The sequence below is a fragment of the Tympanuchus pallidicinctus genome, unplaced genomic scaffold (genome assembly GCF_026119805.1).
Source record: "Tympanuchus pallidicinctus isolate F22 unplaced genomic scaffold, pur_lepc_1.0 scaffold3, whole genome shotgun sequence".
NCBI lineage: Eukaryota > Metazoa > Chordata > Aves > Galliformes > Phasianidae > Tympanuchus > Tympanuchus pallidicinctus.
Genome location: NW_026294747.1, coordinates 104,379,865 through 104,397,631, shown reverse-complemented (window position 1 = coordinate 104,397,631; position 17,767 = coordinate 104,379,865). Strand labels below are relative to the sequence as shown.

The 17,767-nt window shown below is 40.5% G+C and overlaps 1 protein-coding gene across 10 annotated transcripts in view; it reads right to left on the bottom strand.

The window, feature by feature from the left end:
* Positions 1 to 17,767, bottom strand: part of ELMO1 (engulfment and cell motility 1) — a 290,733-nt gene that overhangs the window by 22,947 nt on the left and 250,019 nt on the right. For all 10 annotated transcript variants that reach the window (XM_052695784.1, XM_052695782.1, XM_052695789.1 and 7 more), the window contains one exon: positions 4,056 to 4,219. In XM_052695784.1, the coding sequence (XP_052551744.1) occupies positions 4,056 to 4,219 (164 nt within the window). The remainder of the gene's footprint in view (positions 1 to 4,055; positions 4,220 to 17,767) is intronic.

Below are 17,767 nucleotides of genomic sequence, written 5' to 3'. Positions count from 1 at the left end.
AACCACTGGAAATTCTTTTAGAGAGATGAAGGCTTTGAAACAGAAATGTCCTAATTCTCCCAGGTACTAACAAAATGGTTGGAGTACCTGATGCATATTTACATGCTGTGAAAATCTAGCTGGCCAAAAATCAAGTAAGCATTGTAACTATAGAAACAGGCCACCTCTCAGGAACATACAATTAGTCCTTCAGGATAATTTTCAGATGTTGTTTTCTTATTGGGAACTGAGGTAGGAATGTGCTGAATGGTTACATTCTGTGATTAGAAGAATTCTGTGACTGAACAGATGCCTTCCCTTTCTGAGCTGATGAGCTTCCCCACTCCTCAGGTAAGAGCTGGGAACAGGGGCAGAGAAAAGCAGTGCCAAACCTCAGGGCAATGACTGACAGTCCAAGGTATAGAATGCATACAGCTGGACTGACTCCAAGCATTCAAAATTGATATAAACATCTGTGTGATGTTTCAGTAGTCTAATTTAGAAAACAGATTACCATCATTAAAGACATGCTAAAGACAGCCTAACATTAGGTTTCTAAGACAGTATGGAAAAAAAATCCCAAAACTAATGGGTCATCTAGCACATTAGTACCTCACTAGTTACTCTCAGTATTTCCTCTTATGTCTTCTGAAGTCCCATCTTCCCTTTACAAAGTGGAGGAAGATTTTTAAGCAATTCAAAAACGAAGAAGCAATCCCCTCTATGGTACCTCAGTGTCTAAGATTTTCCGGATGAGAAAAGGAGACAGGGGAGCCTTCTGCCTCCTTGCTGATGTGCCAGAGCCCCTCTACACATGTGCATAATTTGCCTTCAGGACTGTGAAGCTCAGAGGTAGTACCTTCCTTAGTTTTACAGTCCCTGTGCTTCAGCACACAGAGGAACAAAGAGTTGAAGGAAGATCGTAAATGCAAATATATTTTTGGAAAAATTATTTATGCTCCTTTAGATGACATCAGCTGAACAGTCTGTGCCTTGTGAAGAGCAAGAACAAACTAGGAAAGCTGAAGGAGACAGTAGCTTTAAAAATTGCTGTTAGCTTCCTACTGTGTTCCTGTGATGTAAGAATGACAAAAGTCAGTGGGCTGACATGACAGAAGGGCTGATAGAACTACGGAGTAATATACGAGCGCTAATTTTCTGATCTCACTGGGCTCAGCACTATAGGCTGCTGACATCAGTTACATATTTTTAAAATAACAGACTTGGATTTTACGTATTTTTAAAATAGCAGACGTGGATTATCTGCAAATCTGAGCATTACTGAACTTTTTTTTTTTTTTTTTTAATTATACAGATGATTCCAGCTTTAATTCAGCACCAGTTCTACCTGCCCCTATCTTTTGCCTTTTCTGCTTATAACTAAGACTGTTTCTTATCAGCTGTTCTCCTTCCAGAATGGGGCATACTGTAGTCATTTAAATCATTAAAATGTAATGGAAGGCTAATCCCAGGACTGCTTTCATGGGTTTTGTCCTTTTATCTTTCTGGTGGGTAGCTATGTACTCTCCTAATCACTTCATGCATTCAAAGTAGGTATTACCAAATCCTCAACACTGCAGAGAAATCTGTCAAGATAAAAAGCCAAAAAGCATCCACTTGCCTTCTTCCCTCTATTTCCCAGTACGTGCTGATTTTTACTCAGATATTGCCTAGCAATGTCTCCGTAACTGACATGAACTCTCTCTTAACCATCAAGCCTCCAACATGGACATCACAATTTTATCCAGTATTGCCCCACCTCTGCTCATTTAATGCATCCAGAAGATCTCAGGACTCAGAACACATCCTCTGTCATAGCCATTCAAAATGAACCAGTAACATTTTACAGCCTTGTGGAATGGCTGTTTGGATGATCAGTAATGAACCCAAGCTCTTGCATGCATTCTGTTCTAAAGAATTTCATATTTTCCCTCATCTGAAGAAACTCTGGTGCACAATACAACAACACTCTTACAGATGAAACAATTACTTACAAAACAAGGTTGCTGTAGTTACATGGATCTAAGGCAACGCTTTCCAACTTACACTCAAGTCCAACTTAACTGAAACTTCTTTGATCTGGCAGCTTCAAAAACTCAAACCACCAGAACTTATACAAAGAACAGCAAAAGAAAGATTTCTGTCATGTTAAAGGCAGGAAAAACCATCATCCGACTGCCATATGCTCACACAGAATTAAACAAGGCCCACTGACTTTACATTCAGCTGTGCACAATCTCTTTTAGCATATCTGTAAAGCTTTAAAATATACAGTAGAGCCACGATTGCTCTCTTCACTCACAGTCTCTCCCTACAATGGGACCATGATTCTGTACTTCTATCAACTGTGCCATCTATGCAATTTGAGAGAGTTCAGTATATAGAATCAAATCAAAGGGGAAAATGAAAGAACCATTTCTTTTCACTGTCAAGAATGGGCGATCGTGGATGCAATCGAAATGCAAATTCATGGAGTCAAATCTCTGCAAATGCAGTTGTGGTTGCTGAAATACCTTATCAATTCACTCAGCCTTTACAGCCTTTAGGCTTAGCCTTTGTCCTGAATCTGAAATGAGTCTGGTAGCATTTTAGTTTCCTTTAACTACCTGTGTTAACTGTTTCCTTCATGTCACCAGGGGGAAGGAAATTCCAAACCAGGGCAGCAACTAGCCAGAGCCATGCTGGACATAAAGAGCTTGCAGAGGGCAACTGGCCAGTTTCATGAGGCTATGCAAGGCTGCAAGAGAATACAGATAGTTGACCTGTACCATAGCTGAACAGTTGACTCACAGCAGAAGCAAGCAAAATGAGCAGCTTTGGTGACAAGCTTAGCAGTACTGAACAGCTCTGATCCACTGCAGAGGATCAGAGGATTTTGGCAGGGGATTTTGAGCAGTGTAATGATGCAAAAGTGACTGCAACCATTTGTAACTGTTTAATTGATGCATTGAGTGACATCAGTTCTAATTGGGCATTAGGTCCTATCTTCTAAAACACTGAAAAGAAGCATTTCCCCTTTGATCCACAATAGTATGATTAAAGGGCAGTTCTATTTAGCTTATGCTTCCTCTGTTGCCCTGCTGCCCCTGGATAAAGACATCCCCAGAGCTCATACTTAGATGTATCTATACCCTTCAGAAACAAATCAAAACGAGCATTTAACATCAGAATTCTGAAACATCCTGTTCAAATCCTTCCCTACAGCTTTGCTTTGTGATGGAGATCTGGAAAATTACAAGCCAATATGCTTCAAACATAGTCAAGATTTCATGACATTTCTACTGACATTTCTGGAATCCTCACTATTTCTCCTCTGATCTCAAAAGGTTCCTGCCATCCCTTTATGTTTGCACCATGGAGTCTGAGATTGTCCTGTGCCATTATTAGCTCAGGCCTGGTCCAAAGCCAAGCATGGCCTACATTTCTCACCTAACAGAACAAAGGGCATTCTGAGCAGCAGGCAGGAGCTGTGATGGTGATTAGCATTTGATTCTTTGCAGTAAACAACATGGAAATGAGAATCCCATTGTCATGCTACCACAGTGTTATCATTTACAAATAAATAATAGCTTTTCATTAACACCAAAGATAATGCCCTGAAGAAAGATAGTAATACACAATCCCACTCTTTTCTGGAGCCACTATGTATTGACTCCTCTTATTCTGAACATCTTGTCTGGCTCAGAGAAGTAGCAATTGCAATTTTTATCCCTTGGACAGAAGACGAAGTTTAAAAACAAACAAACAAACAAACAAAAAAGCCAAAACTGACAACAAAAACAGGTTTATATGCACAAGTATACAAAGACAGGAAAATGTCATAAGCACTGTTTCACACAAATGAGCCATGCGAGACCCTGTAGGAATTTGGTGAATCTGATTTAACTGAATTCAATGAAAAAGTTGAGATTCCCAGCAGAAGAAATCAAACACACTTCAAGCAGATGCTGTACTTTCTGAGCACAGCTCCCTGGACAGCCTACTTCCTCAGGTTCCCCCTGAAGAGCTCATAAATGTCAATCGCATTTGTTAATCCTCTGATGCAAACATGGGTTAGGAGAGAAGACAGTACTTACAGAATTGGACGAGATTGGAAATCTTCCTGGTTCATTCTTTCAGACTGGCGTATTTTCAGTATTTCTGTGTAACTGAGATTCTGAAGCTTACTCTTGAACTGATCCAGTGAGCTAGGCTTGGTAGTGAGTGCTCTCATTATCTGTTCTTTCACTACCTGCATAACCTGTGGTTGACAAGAAAAGGAAAAGAAAACACACATTAACATCTTCTGTGTTTTTGTTTCAAATCCTGTTCAGTATCACAGCAAGGTTTCTAGTTTGCATTGGGTTCTTGGACATCAAAGCAGAGATTCCCCAGTAGTCTACAAACCCCATTCCCAATTTTCCTGTGCTGCTTGGGGAAAGGAGGAAGTAGAGGAATTAAGATCAACGTTAAGTCTTGGAGGAGGTCCCTGGAGCCAGTATGTAGGTGCAGGAAGCTGGTTAGTGCTGTCAGGTTCTCAAGTCAACTGCTCAATAGCATAACCAGACAAGGATTCAACATCTGGCAGGACAATGCAGCTTCCAGAAAAAGCTCTTCTGCTCTGTAATGAGAAAACTATTGTTTCAGGGGGCCAGAGGGGAGAGGGTCAATCACCATTTGGCTTTCTCCCTGAACAGTGGAGCTACAGCCTCTGGTTACAGGATTGTAAATCCTGCTCTTTCTGCAGGTCTTGCTCTTGTCAGCAAGAACATGGCTCTTCTGGGCTAATGCTCATGTCATGATGGGGACAGGCACACATACACGTGCACAACACACTTCTTAGCAGCATGACAAAGCTGTGACGTCCTATGGAGCCAAGAGTGCAGATGCACATCCTGACTTCTGCTAGCTCGACACGGGTGACGTGTACAAGCTGCAGGGTCTAGCTGCCCATTGGACACACTGCAGAGAGATTTTCAGGCCTCGTGACTACCCTGCTGAGCCTCAAAGCTGCTCTTCTGACCATGTGTTAAGCCACTGACTGTGTCCTGTTGCTTCCCTCAGTGCTGTCATAGTGAGAGAAGGGACAGTCTGGCCATATGGCTGTTCTTGTGAACATTATTATTTGTTAAGTTCATCCTGTCCCCTCGCTCCCTTCTGCCTTGCAGCTATTTTGTTTCAATACTCAGCATGTTCAACATGAATGAATCTCTATGGTTTCTCAAATGGACAGAGACTGGTATGTCCATTTCAGGGCTCATCAGTATGAGAGAAAGATGGAAGGAGTCCAACAAGATGATAAAGATGACCAAGAAGCAATAAAGAAACTGGAAAATGTCATGTCTCTCTTACATGGTCCTTGGCACCCTGCTCTGGGAGTCTTGACTTGAGCAGAGATTAGACCAGGTGAATCCAGTGGTCCCTTCTCATCTCAACCCTTTGGTGATCCTGCAAAAGCTCCACACTGCAGGCACTTTATGATCATATACAGTGAAGGTAGGGGAACTTGCTAACAGAAAACATTAGTCAGAATGAAGACACCAACTTGCCCCAGATATTAAAGGATTGCTTTTGAAGCAATGTCATAAACAATGCAAACCAACAACAAGAATGAAGGATGGGTGGGCAACAGCCACCAATCTGAATATTAATTATTTTATCAGAGAAAACTGCTGAGACACAGTTAACTAAGGGGAATTGCTTGGCTTTATTTCAAGTGGTTTCACATGATAGATTACTGTGTTTCTTTCCAAATTCTGGACTCATTTCCTTTCCCCAGTTCTGGTGCAAATCGCACATCTTGAAACATCTGATGCTGCGCTGAAGCTGGCTGAAAGAAGAATGCCACTTTTAGAAAGGCCCATCCCACCCAAATCCAACAGCTAGAAAGCAGTAGGAAGCAGTAACCACCCCGATGGAATCAAGGCAGATGTGACCAAAATTAACTGCTATACAGAGGCCAAAAGCTTTTTCTGCACTGTTTGTTTCATTTTCTTCTTTCATCTTCACCTTGTATCTTAAAACAGAAGCTCAGCCCCTCAGAGGTTCCCTATTCATTCTGAAAATTTACCTTTACATATGAATATTTCATTGCTTCACATGTGCTGCCTCAATCTTCTCTCATTGCCTGCACTATGTTTTCTATTTTTACTTCCTGAGATGTCACTTCCTTCCTAGATGTACTCCATAAACTGTGTCCAACAGCTGAAAGTAAGCAGTTAATAAATGGAAGACAGTCTCCTACAGGGACTACATCCATCCTAGATATGTCCTCTAAGAGCAACATCTTTCTTACAAAGCTGTTTGCCCAGCTGGACAACAAATGCCACTGCCACATTTCCATGCACCCTTGCACGATCTTACTCTTGGTAAACCTTGGAAATCTGGCCCAGATAAAGAAGAGCTCCAGTCCATTCACTCCTAAAAATTGAACAGACTGCTGTGTGCCCAAGCAAGTCTTCTGAAACTTAGTTTGAAGATAGAAAGAAACCTTGAGTTCTCTATAGCTATACAGTGTGTCTTTTACATAGAGAACCATCTGTTCTCAGATGGTGGCCACATGGCCACATTCAGCCAAATATTTCACAGCACTTTATTAGCTGAGAATCAGCTACTTTCCCAGCTGAAGGGAGAACTCCTCTTGCTTAGTAAAGCCTACATAATGGTTACATTTAGTCTCACCACATCACACCAACTCAAGTGTGATAAACATCCTGTCACACTTTGGAAACCACAATCCTAACACCTGAATGATAATACTGCCAACGAGATGTGTGGCATGCTCTTATTGATTTCTCTTGGTCTTGTTTTAATACCTGAAATGGCTTAGGAAAGGCAATGGATGAAGCTTTGCTAAAGGAAAAATGGAAAAGAAGCTGACAAGCCCAGCAATGAGTTGGATGTCTAAAGTTATCTTCTCCTCTTTCATCTGCTTTCTTCGCAATGACTACTAATTGCTGCCAGTTAATATATCTTATAAAGTTTACCATTAATTACAGTTAATTATTATTAACAGCTATACCGGCTGCTAAACCACTAAACTAGAGTTGCAAGCAAACATAGTCCTTCAAACACAACCATGGGTGCTCTCATTCATGCGTGGTTGCAAAATCCTACATAAGCCCTTGCTTCCCTTCCCTGGTACTCAGTGTTGTGGTTAACATACAAATAATTCCTCTTCTTTGCTCTAATCTAAAAAGTTGTTGATGGAATATCATCAAATAGCTCCTTGGTTTATGGGCTGCCCTTGTTCCCAACACAGAAGGCAAGAAGCATGCACTCTGGGCCCAGTATGTAAGGGGTGATCAATTGCCTTGTAATGTTTATAGCAAATAATATTTAATTTGATGTCCACAATGTCAAAGCTGTCGGTAGCAGTGAGTCTCCTGAGCATTTGAGAACCACTGCCAAGATCTTCTAATCTGTTCAAAATTTCTAAAGCTGAGCTGCCAGCCATTGATTACTGCTAAGAGACAGCAGTAATCCTCCTCGTGTATCCGACCTTACAACGAAATTAAAAGTATGCTCTACTCAATATAACTGTACATAAACACTGCAGATAGTTGTTTTAATTGCATTACAATTTGCTTCTCCTACTGAGAGAGGTGTGCTTTAGAGGGTGCATTTTGTATCTGATGACCTTTCGTACGGTAAGAGGATCCCAAGTTCTGCATTATGTCAAGGACAGGTAAATTCCCAGCCTTTTATTTAACTAATCTGCCTTACAATTCTATGGTTCATACCCATAAACTTAAATTATACATCTTTTTGTTAAGCTGTTTTTGTATATCTCTATATTTTGCATATTTGACCTAATCAAATATCATATCCTGATTATTTTGCCTCTCCCACGCTTCCTCCTCACTCCTGTTTCTTGTCACAAGAACTTTTATCTAAGCAAATAAAGCCTGTGCCTTCCAGGATTGAGCACAGATCTGAATATTTAGGCTTTAAGAGGACAAAATAAAAAGAGTGAGAAGGCATCAATGTCAGGAAGAGGAATTTATCTGAAGCCAAGATGCATCTATATAGCAACATCCCACTGACCATTAACTTCAGCAGCTTGTCTCCAACTCTGAGCAACACAAAATGGACCCCTCTGTATATCCTTTGTTGCCATTCTGATGCAAACTTTGTATTTGGCATGACTGGAGGAGAGTGGCTGTCACCCGTGACATCCAACCATTATCTGCAAGCTTCTGGAAATGTTAAATCTGAGCCTTTTGCTCAACAAAACCCCTCTTTGTACAAACTTTTAGCCTCAATCTTCTCAGAAATTACCCCCAGGATATCCCATAAGGCTGGAGATTCACCACAACTCATCCACAGAGCCACGGACAAGACGTAAACCCCTCCCATTACTTCCCCACAGCTGTTTCTCTTTAATAAGATACCTTTTCACATGGAACATCCCTCTCACAGCTCACAGCTAGAACAGATGCCAAGAGTTCTACAGAAGTCAGGTATAAGCCATGGATCCACGTAACGATAATGTGCTTGGTTGAGTGCTTTCCTAATTTGGCTCAGTATTAACAAGTTCTACAAGGGACGATTCCCATCTCTTTGCAGCATGTGATAAAAGATGACCCACAGGACTGAACTACATCCAGAGATCCCCCTCTACAACCAGACTTGCAGAATCTGAGAAGTAAGACATTTTAAGGCTGCTTTCATTGGCTTTTCCAAACGACTACACAAAAAAATCAACAAGCCAGTGAATAGAAAAGTGGAGAAATGACATCTCTTTTCAAGCTGTACGCCAAGAATTCATACGTAGTTTCCCTCCTATCTAAGCATTCCTGGGGAGAAGCAGCATGGTTTATGCAATGTTAAAAAAAAAAAAATAAATAAAACCAAAATAAAATAAAATAAACAAAACATCATATATTTACTAAGATCCAGCTTAATAATTTCAGGCACAAAGGAGATTTCCCTCAGTAAAACTCACAGAGTAGGCAAAAAAAATAAGGCTGCAGGATGAAACAACCAAATCATTCTTAATGAACGGCGCTCAATGACAAAGGAGGCCATAAAAAAAAAAATAATTTTGAAGGGAAAGAAAATGACTTCAGTTTAAGCAACCTGTCAACCACTTTAATGAAAACGTTACATGTTTAAAGGTTGCACCAGGTAATTCAAGACAATTTTTTAGGTTATTTCAATGGATGAATTGTCTTAAGTAGATCAATGGTTATATTTTCAGAGTACTCAGAAGAGTCATCCTGAGAGACTTAGAAGTCCTTGAGAGAAAATTTAATGCTGTTCTTTGTTTTCCCATCTCCATATATTGCAATCTATGATTTCACTACAGTAGTCCCCTGATCTTAGCCTGGACAAATCTTCCACATTATTTTAGGATATTAATTCAGGCATGCTGTTCTACAGAAGTAAATTTAAACACAGTGTTGGTACAGTCTGAACATTGACAAGAGATACCAAAATTTCTAATTTTTTTTCTGCTACTACAGTCTGCATTCTCCAGAATTACTAAAAAACCCCACAAAACTAAACTAAGAAACCTCTCATACCTCAAAAAAAAAAAAACCCCAACAACAACAACTAACCAAACAAAAAAAAAGCACACCAGTTTTCAATCTTCTTAACTGTTCCAGAAGACAAGGACAGTAGCTGTAGCCAACGATAAAGAGACAACTCTAAGCCAGCTGAATGTATATAATGACAGGAATAATTAAGTTGATTTATTTTCAGGCACTGGGATGAGGAAGGAGCTGTCAGAAGATTTAGCAGGTGAAAGCTCTGATATATTTTAACTCTTAATTTTCTGCAGAATTTAAAAGCTGTTGTGGAAAAAAAACAACTTTTAGTTGATGAGGTTTTAGCTTTCTTTATTTAAAAGTATGTGTGTGCATATATATATATATATATATAGACATATCCATATGCATTTTTATGTTTGTACTTTTTTCTTTTTTTTACTAAGAACCAAGATATTTTTCTGTCTGCAGAAAAGAGACCTGAAACAATGCAATGGTTTTGATCAAGCTGAGCAGACTGTTCCCATGTGGTATCACTATTATTATCTAGTTCAGCAACGACCATCATTTTACAGGTATACCCAATATGAATAAATGAGCACCTAGCAGACATGGCGATGGAGCTGAAAGGTAGATGTGACAGCAGTTCCACACAAGGTGCTTATAAAAGGTCTATAGGAGGTATTTGGAATCTTAATGCTGCAGTAATAGAATTCTTCAGTGTGAAATCATGGTTATAGCCTCACAAGCCAAACAAATTGCCTGCACATTGCTCAGGAAGAGTGAACAGAATCTTGTACTGGATCCTTAGGTCCAACCCAGTAGACTGAGTGGTGAAGGAAGAAAAGCTGAAGATGAAGTAAAAACAAGAACTGTTGCACATTTCAGAGCAGCTTTGATTCTTTCAGTTTTTTTCTGTCCCTTGACTAATGGATCACAGGTGTGGGAAACCAGTCTGATATCACATGGTCCCTAGGAACTGGTGGGATGAGACTGCCATTAATCAAAGACTACAGGAGAGTAGGCAAGGGATTCATCACATTTCTCCATGCACTCCAGGCTTGTAGAAAGGGAAGAAGAAGAGCCCCAGGGCGATGAGCATAGGACTAATGAAACCCTGAAACAGTGAGAGATGAGGGCTGGCAAAAAACAAGAAAGTGGTCAGAGGAGTGACTGCATCTGAAGAAGTTGATGTAAAAATGTTCATTTCTCTTGGGGAAAAAAAAAAATCCAGGCTAATTCTGATATTGGATGTGAGCATTTTGTAATGCTGTGTTCAGTGAAAATGAATCACTAATTTTCATACTCTGTTGTATTACATCCCCAGGCTAATCCACCTCTGCAGGAAGAGCCTATGGCCACAGACTGATTTGCACTTCCCAAAGGAGATCCCAGAACTCTGTTATCTGCATGGATCATTTTTACCTATCTATGTCTTGATGGAGAGGCACCATGTACCAAGGAGACCTCCAGTTATTTTTCAATGTTACTACTGATTTGCTCCATTAAAGACAGAAAGAGTGGCAGAGGTACTGGCTGTGAGCAAAAAGCTGTTTGAATTTGATTGACAAAAGCCTACATAAAATTACGGACTTGCAGTCATCAGGAAAAAACATGTAAACACTGTCCATAAACTATTTTTGGTAAAAGACAACGTGCAAGTAGCCTACTAGCTTCGTGCAAGGTTAAAATCACGTGCTGCCCTCGTGTCTAAGGATTCAGTTCAAAGCTGAGCCCACAATACTAATCTAAATGTGCATGTCTAATACAGCTTATTTGGGTTGTATTAAGCTCAAGCAGGAATGACTGGTAGAAAATCTCTTCCTTCTATTTCGTATTTCCACAATACTATTTGCACCAGAAATAAGGAACATATTTATTTCCTTTATGCCTTGAGGTTAGCAAAACAAGAAATGAGTGGTTTGTGACAAAGCTTTTCTGCCCCAGAAAAGTGATGTGCAAAGTCAACATGACAGTTTTTGTAAACTTCCTTGTCAGTTAATTAAAGTTCTACGTCAACCAATATTACATTACTTCCCCTAATGTCTGACAACCTCCTTTGGCAAAATAAAGCATGCACAAAATCTATGGTGGGTGGCATTTCATCCAGGGCTTTTCACAGACAAAATGTACTTACTGATCTCAAACAAAACGTTAAGAGGGGAGAGGGAAAAAATGAGGAGATATTTGTATCCTCAGTCATACATCACTCTAACAATTAATATGCCTGATAACACGCTTGTGATTTCTAAAGAAAAATAGCATGAGAATTACCCATGATTAGGAACACACATTTGGGTGTTTTCCCTTAAAACACATGATTACATTAAATAGCATACACTGTAAGAAAATTAACTTTATTATATGGCAGGCAGCTGGTTCTACAGAAGAAAAGCAAGGATAAATTCTAAAATATAGTTTTCCCATCGAAAAGTGTAATAATAATAATAATAATAATAAATCATCTCAAGTTTTGGTTATTGATGATGGATTAAAAAAAGACTCAGAGTAGAGAGAAACGTAGGAAAAATGTGGGGGACTCCCAACTTGACATCTGAGTTGAAGGGGGGGCAGTGTACCTTCCTTGTGTCTTCATAATACAAAGAGAAATGAGAGTCCTGCTATTATGACATGGCCTGTGGTTGAGCTGGATGCTCCCTAATCAACTGCACAAACCATAGCCACCAGCTAGCAAAAAGCACCAGGCAGTACAGGGACAGCTTCTTTACCTTTCCCCTTCTTGCTTCTCTCCCCTTTGTCAGCATTCCTCTCCCAAACCAAACAGGCCTTGAAAATCCATCTATTGTGTCTATAACAATCTGTAGTGACACTGAGTAGCAAGTTCTGCAGCTCTTCTGCCCACTCATTGCCTTCATTCTCACAGATATACTAATAAAAGAGATGCATGGCCTCTGATTTGAACAGGGAAAGCCTTGCAGGTGTTGGTTAATTCGCCCAGGACTGCGGTCTATCAAGCAAAAAATGATAGCAACAGTGGGTCCAGGTAGCTTCAGAACCACAAGACTTTAATCTGATAAAACAAGAGCTTCACCTAAATAGGAAACACACTTTTAATCCTGAGTAATTGCTTTCATGTTTACTTATTTCCTGATATGGAACAGAAGCTGCAATACTGAGCAATTAGCTGAGTTAACCATTCTTACAATATCCCCCAAAATGTGAAATTTTTGTTCAGGAATCTCAGAAACAAACACTTCAAGTTTCCATATGTGCTTTCAATAGAAAAGGAGATCTGCCTATGAAAAATGCTCATTGTGATTAAACTCATGTATGCAAAGTGCTGTCATTTTCCCTGGCTTTGCTAATACTTCTCTGCTTCTCCAGCAAGTCCAAAAGTCAGCCGACCACTCAACGAGTAAGCACCCAGGAAAGGAGTTTCAAAGTACTGTCTCACTTTTTATCTGTTATTTACACGAACAAGGGAAAAATAAAAGTAGGTACAAGTCAGGAGGCACAGCTTTTCTTTTTCCAAATTTTAGGTAAATGCCATTCACTGCTTCAATGCTACATGTTTGTTTGTTTGTTTGTTTGACATTCTATTGTTTCAGCAGGCTAAATTTCTACCTAGCAAAAGCTACCAAAAGTAGTGAAAGTGTGTTTTTAGATTGAATTAGAGATCTACATTATTCAAGTAGGTTTTCCTGATCAATGTGATTCAGTAAAACGGTGTAGGACCATCTGATTCAATCCAGTTACATGCTTATCCTCCCAGTGATGGTAAATGATTGGGCTGAACATCTATGAACTGTACAAGAAGGCAGTGTACAAATATGCTATTCCTCTGAATGAACTTATAAATATTGATGCATCGTAACTTACAGCAAATAGGCAGTCATAATTTTTAGGTAAACCCTCATTTTCACATTCATGTCACTAAAGAAAGCAGTGAGCTGAAAATCATGACTGTAGAACTGTTTCAAGCAATAGCTGTACTGGTATCAGAGTCCAGTCAGGGCCACAGGAATAAAAATAGCTGCATGAATTAACAGAGTGATTCACAAAAATATGTGAAGCAATGAAAAGATTAAATGCACCGTGACTCGTTAGATGCTAGCGCTAAAAATTATTCTGTAAATCCTGAACTCACAAATTACTAACTTGACAGATTGTAATAAGTGCTGTCAGAGCTATTGCAAACCAAGATCTGCTCTGAACTGACAAACGTACAGAAAATGTCCATGTGTTGGGATTAAAAAGTAAAAGGAAAGAACGTTTTCATTGCCACTTAATGTTCTGAAATTACTCAATAATATTTTTTTTTTAATTGAGTTTGTACAGAGTCAAGTCTGATGAGACCTCTGCCTAAGGTAGTTAAATTATTACTGCACCCTCATATAAATAATTAGAACAATGCATATAATTTTTCCCCTTGAATTATGGCATGTACCCAAGCATATAAAGAATTCAACTAGACTATTCTTAGAAGAAGAAAAAACACAGATGACTTGCTTTGCCATACCTCATTCTAAAAACTGCAGTGGAATGGTTTATGGCTTCAGAGACCTATATTTTTGATTGCTGCAAAGGAGCAATCTTTTCTCTCCCAGATCAAAGGAAAGGTTTGTTGAGATCTATATGCAGTACAGGAAAATAAACTACTCCCCAGGATAGATAACACTGATTTATTTCACACATAATACTAAAATCAACTACACAAAAGCATTCAATCACTTCACCTTGATTACAAAACCAGTCTGCTAGCCAGGGAAATCAAGAGTGAAACAAACCTATGAGGTTACACAACCCTCCTCTTCAGGAATAGCACTTCCATGAGCAAAGGGCAAGACATCTACAGCTATGTATAAAGTAAAGACTAAACACATATCAGTGGCATTGATATGCCCATCAGACCTGTGTAGGCTGGTTCCTTTGCTCCATCCCCTGCACTACGTGTATAGGAAGCATCTGGAAATCACACTTTTTTCCTTCCAGTGATTGTTACGTCAGTTGTTTTTTTTTCCTTTTTTTTTTTTTTCCCCCTGCTCCTTTCATTCGTGTTGAATCAGAGCCAAAGGAAATTTTCTCACAGAAGGATCAAGACAACACTGTAGAGTTTGGCTTCAAGTTTACATCTCACTATTGATCAGAAACTACCAATGACATGCACAGAAACACACACGTCTCCAGAAACACATCGATCCTGCCTAGGAGGGTAAATAATGTCTTAAAATAGTGCTACTTCTAGTAAGTAGCTAATGAGTTACAGATGGAGAAAGGCTTACAATTTCAGTGATGAAAGACCCTTTCTCAGGTAACTTGAATGTTATCACCACTCTTCTTTCCATATCTTCGTAAATCACTGCACTTCTTTCCACACTGTCAGCAATCTACAATTCTAACAAGCCAGCAGGCTCCCTTCTTCCTATAACTCTGTGACTACTGACTTTGTGTTTTGGGGCAGGAGTTATTTTGAGAATTAAATACAAGCCATTTGCTTTCCTATGAAAGAGAAATTCTGTGCATTCCAGGTTGAAGAAGTCAACAAAAAAAAAATATCAGTTCCCCTGCGATCACATGTATGACTACACAAAGGATTTGCTTCAGGAAATTCACCTCGGTCCAGAAGCAAGCCAACAGACCACATCCAGGGGCACAGACACAGTATATCCAGACACCTGTGTCACATTTTGGTAATGAGAAGGCTAGCACTGAGGTTAAAGGTATCAGAAAGCTATTCTTTTGAATTGTTTGCTACAACGTGGAATTAGAGTGCAGCGTATAAGGCAAGGAATGCAAAAGATTCTCTGGAAATATGATGCTATTTATCCTAGTGGGAGTCAAAGGGTGCTACCATGGCTGTCCAGCAGAAGGCAGATGTCTGTACCACCACTGCCCCACAACTCTGCACAGCGTCTTCCCTTACAAAACTACTCCTTTTAACATCTTCTGTTGAATTCTTGCTGCAGACTGGCTTTTCCCTGGCCTGTTTTTATTTTTCTTCCCCTTTTTTCCATTCTTTCCCCTCCTTCTAGAGTTACGACCAGCTCCCAGGATCCCAATAAATGAACCCAAATATCACAGCAGAAGTCACATGCGGAAATATGCAACTTTTTATTCCAGAGGAGATGGCTGGCTGGGGGAATCCTTATAAGGCTGCTATTATAACAGGAAAGAGAAAAGCAGCAGCTCCCCACAGCAGCTGTGAACTGGGCAATCTGCCCAGGGGCTGGTGGGGCTGCTGGTTCCCAGGGAGGAGTGAGCTGTGCAGGCACAAGGGATGCGAGGCACCCTTGCTGGGCTGTGGGCATGGGAACAAATACCTGGTGCACCTCATTTGCCACCAGCAACCACCTCTTCAAGGGGCTCTGGTCAAATCTGCTTTCTGCTTCTGTTTCCTCAGCCTCATCTCCTTTGGAAGGCTCAGAATAAACTGTGCTGTGCCTCATTTGGCGCACATCAGTGATTTACAGGAATTTGCAAAATGCTAGGATGGAGCTTTTGATGGGTAAAAAACATCCAGAGAAGAAATGCAATCAGAAAGTTGACTGACCCGTGGCTTTTGGCACACTCTGTGCTGTGCTGAGGTCCTGCAAACTTCTTTTGCACATCATTTAGTCTCTGCCACACTAAACAGTTGGTGTTGCAACTCACAGCCATCACCTACCCAGCAGGCAAAGCAAAGTGATGGCTGCTGGATGGGCAGCCTATGGAGAGCATGAGTCAGCCAACCACTGTTACCTTGTGTACTGGTAAAAACAAAGAGTCCTGTCTTGATGCAGCACTGAGCAATATCACTATATCCGAGTCCTGTATCAATGCCCAAGTAGGGCACACATTTGCCACATGCTGAAAGTATTACTGAAACAAAGAAAAATTCGTTCCTTAAAGCTCCTTTGCATCACAAAAACCTGTGCTTTGTCTTGGGAAAGCAACTTGCACCTGCCTTGTGTGTCACACCGTCTGTGCTGCAGCACAGATAGAAAAGTATACAGCTTTTGGTAAGACTATAAGACCTTTCCAGCCTTTATAATGTACATCTGAGTACACTGGATAAGAGGACTTACGTAGGTGCAAAGCTGGAAGGCTTTGTTCCCTTTTTTTAAAGCTGTCAGAAAGTAACACAGGGAAAAAAAAAAAGCTACCTATTAGAGCTCCTTGAGAAAGCAATAAACTGTTGCAATAGAAATCTGGGCTAAGTACCATCCTGTTAAAAAGAACATTTGAGGTGACAGTAGCAAGGTTTAAGAGCAGTAAATAGCTCATTACCTTGTAGTTAAACAGAAGTCATCAGAATTGATGTTTTACACAGCCACCTCCACTAATAGCAGGATAGGATCCCATAGCAGGATAGGATCCCACAGTAGGTAAATATTTCCCAGTGAAGACAGAATTCGAGTTTCCTTTTTGGACATTCCTTGTAAATGTACCTACGCACAGTTCTTGATAAAAACTCTGGTTTGTGCAGCAGCAAGGACAACTGAGGGGAATTCTTCAGAGGTTGGAAACAATGCAGAAGTCCTTCCCTTCCCAAAGGGCCAGCCCTCTGCCCTCCACGAAGCTGTGCTCTTCATGCACTTTCACCGCACTGCTCATGAAACTCACAAATCCTAAACTGGTGGTAGCCATGTGAAAGAATACAGCAGCAAGTACGTCTCTAAGAATTATCAGCTGGCATCAGCAACAGAGCTAGCAGCACAGCAAGTTTAGACATGTGAACTTCCTAATAGGATGTTAAAAATACAACCAATGCAGCTGCTTGTTAGGAAAGCCTCTCTCAGCCCAGATGCTGCTTTCTTTGGAGAACAGCACCGAAAGGGAAACAAGGCAGAGGATTCCCTAATAGCACCTTGTTGCTGCTGCCCCTAGGCTACTCCAGGGAAGCTGCAGAGCAAATATCTGCACACAGCAGGGCAGCTTCTCACTGCGTGCAGCGCCATCCCCAGCAGCTGCAAGGGAAAGCTGGATATGTAAGAAGGCTAGAAGAAAGGTGAGGGAAGTGCTGTTAGTTCCCATATTGGCAAATGTCCTGAATTCACACTCATTTTAAGGATTGCTTTCCAGTGCCACAGGGTGTTTATCAACAAAGAGATAACAAAAAGAGAAAACAGAGGGTCACACTCTCATCAAGGTGAATTAGTCTGGGGAATAATCCAGCATTTTCAAAAGTCTTCCTTCCTCACCTCCTCACAACGTAGAGTAAAACGTGAGGAGAAAGAAACAGACTAAAGGACTCAAAAGGAGTAATTTTGACTAGATTGAAGCATCTGAGAAGCCCCACTGAACAGAGGCCTGTGCTGAAGAACTTGGCAAGAGCTCTGCTGAAAAGTCAATATTTTCTGAGACAGCAAGCAGTG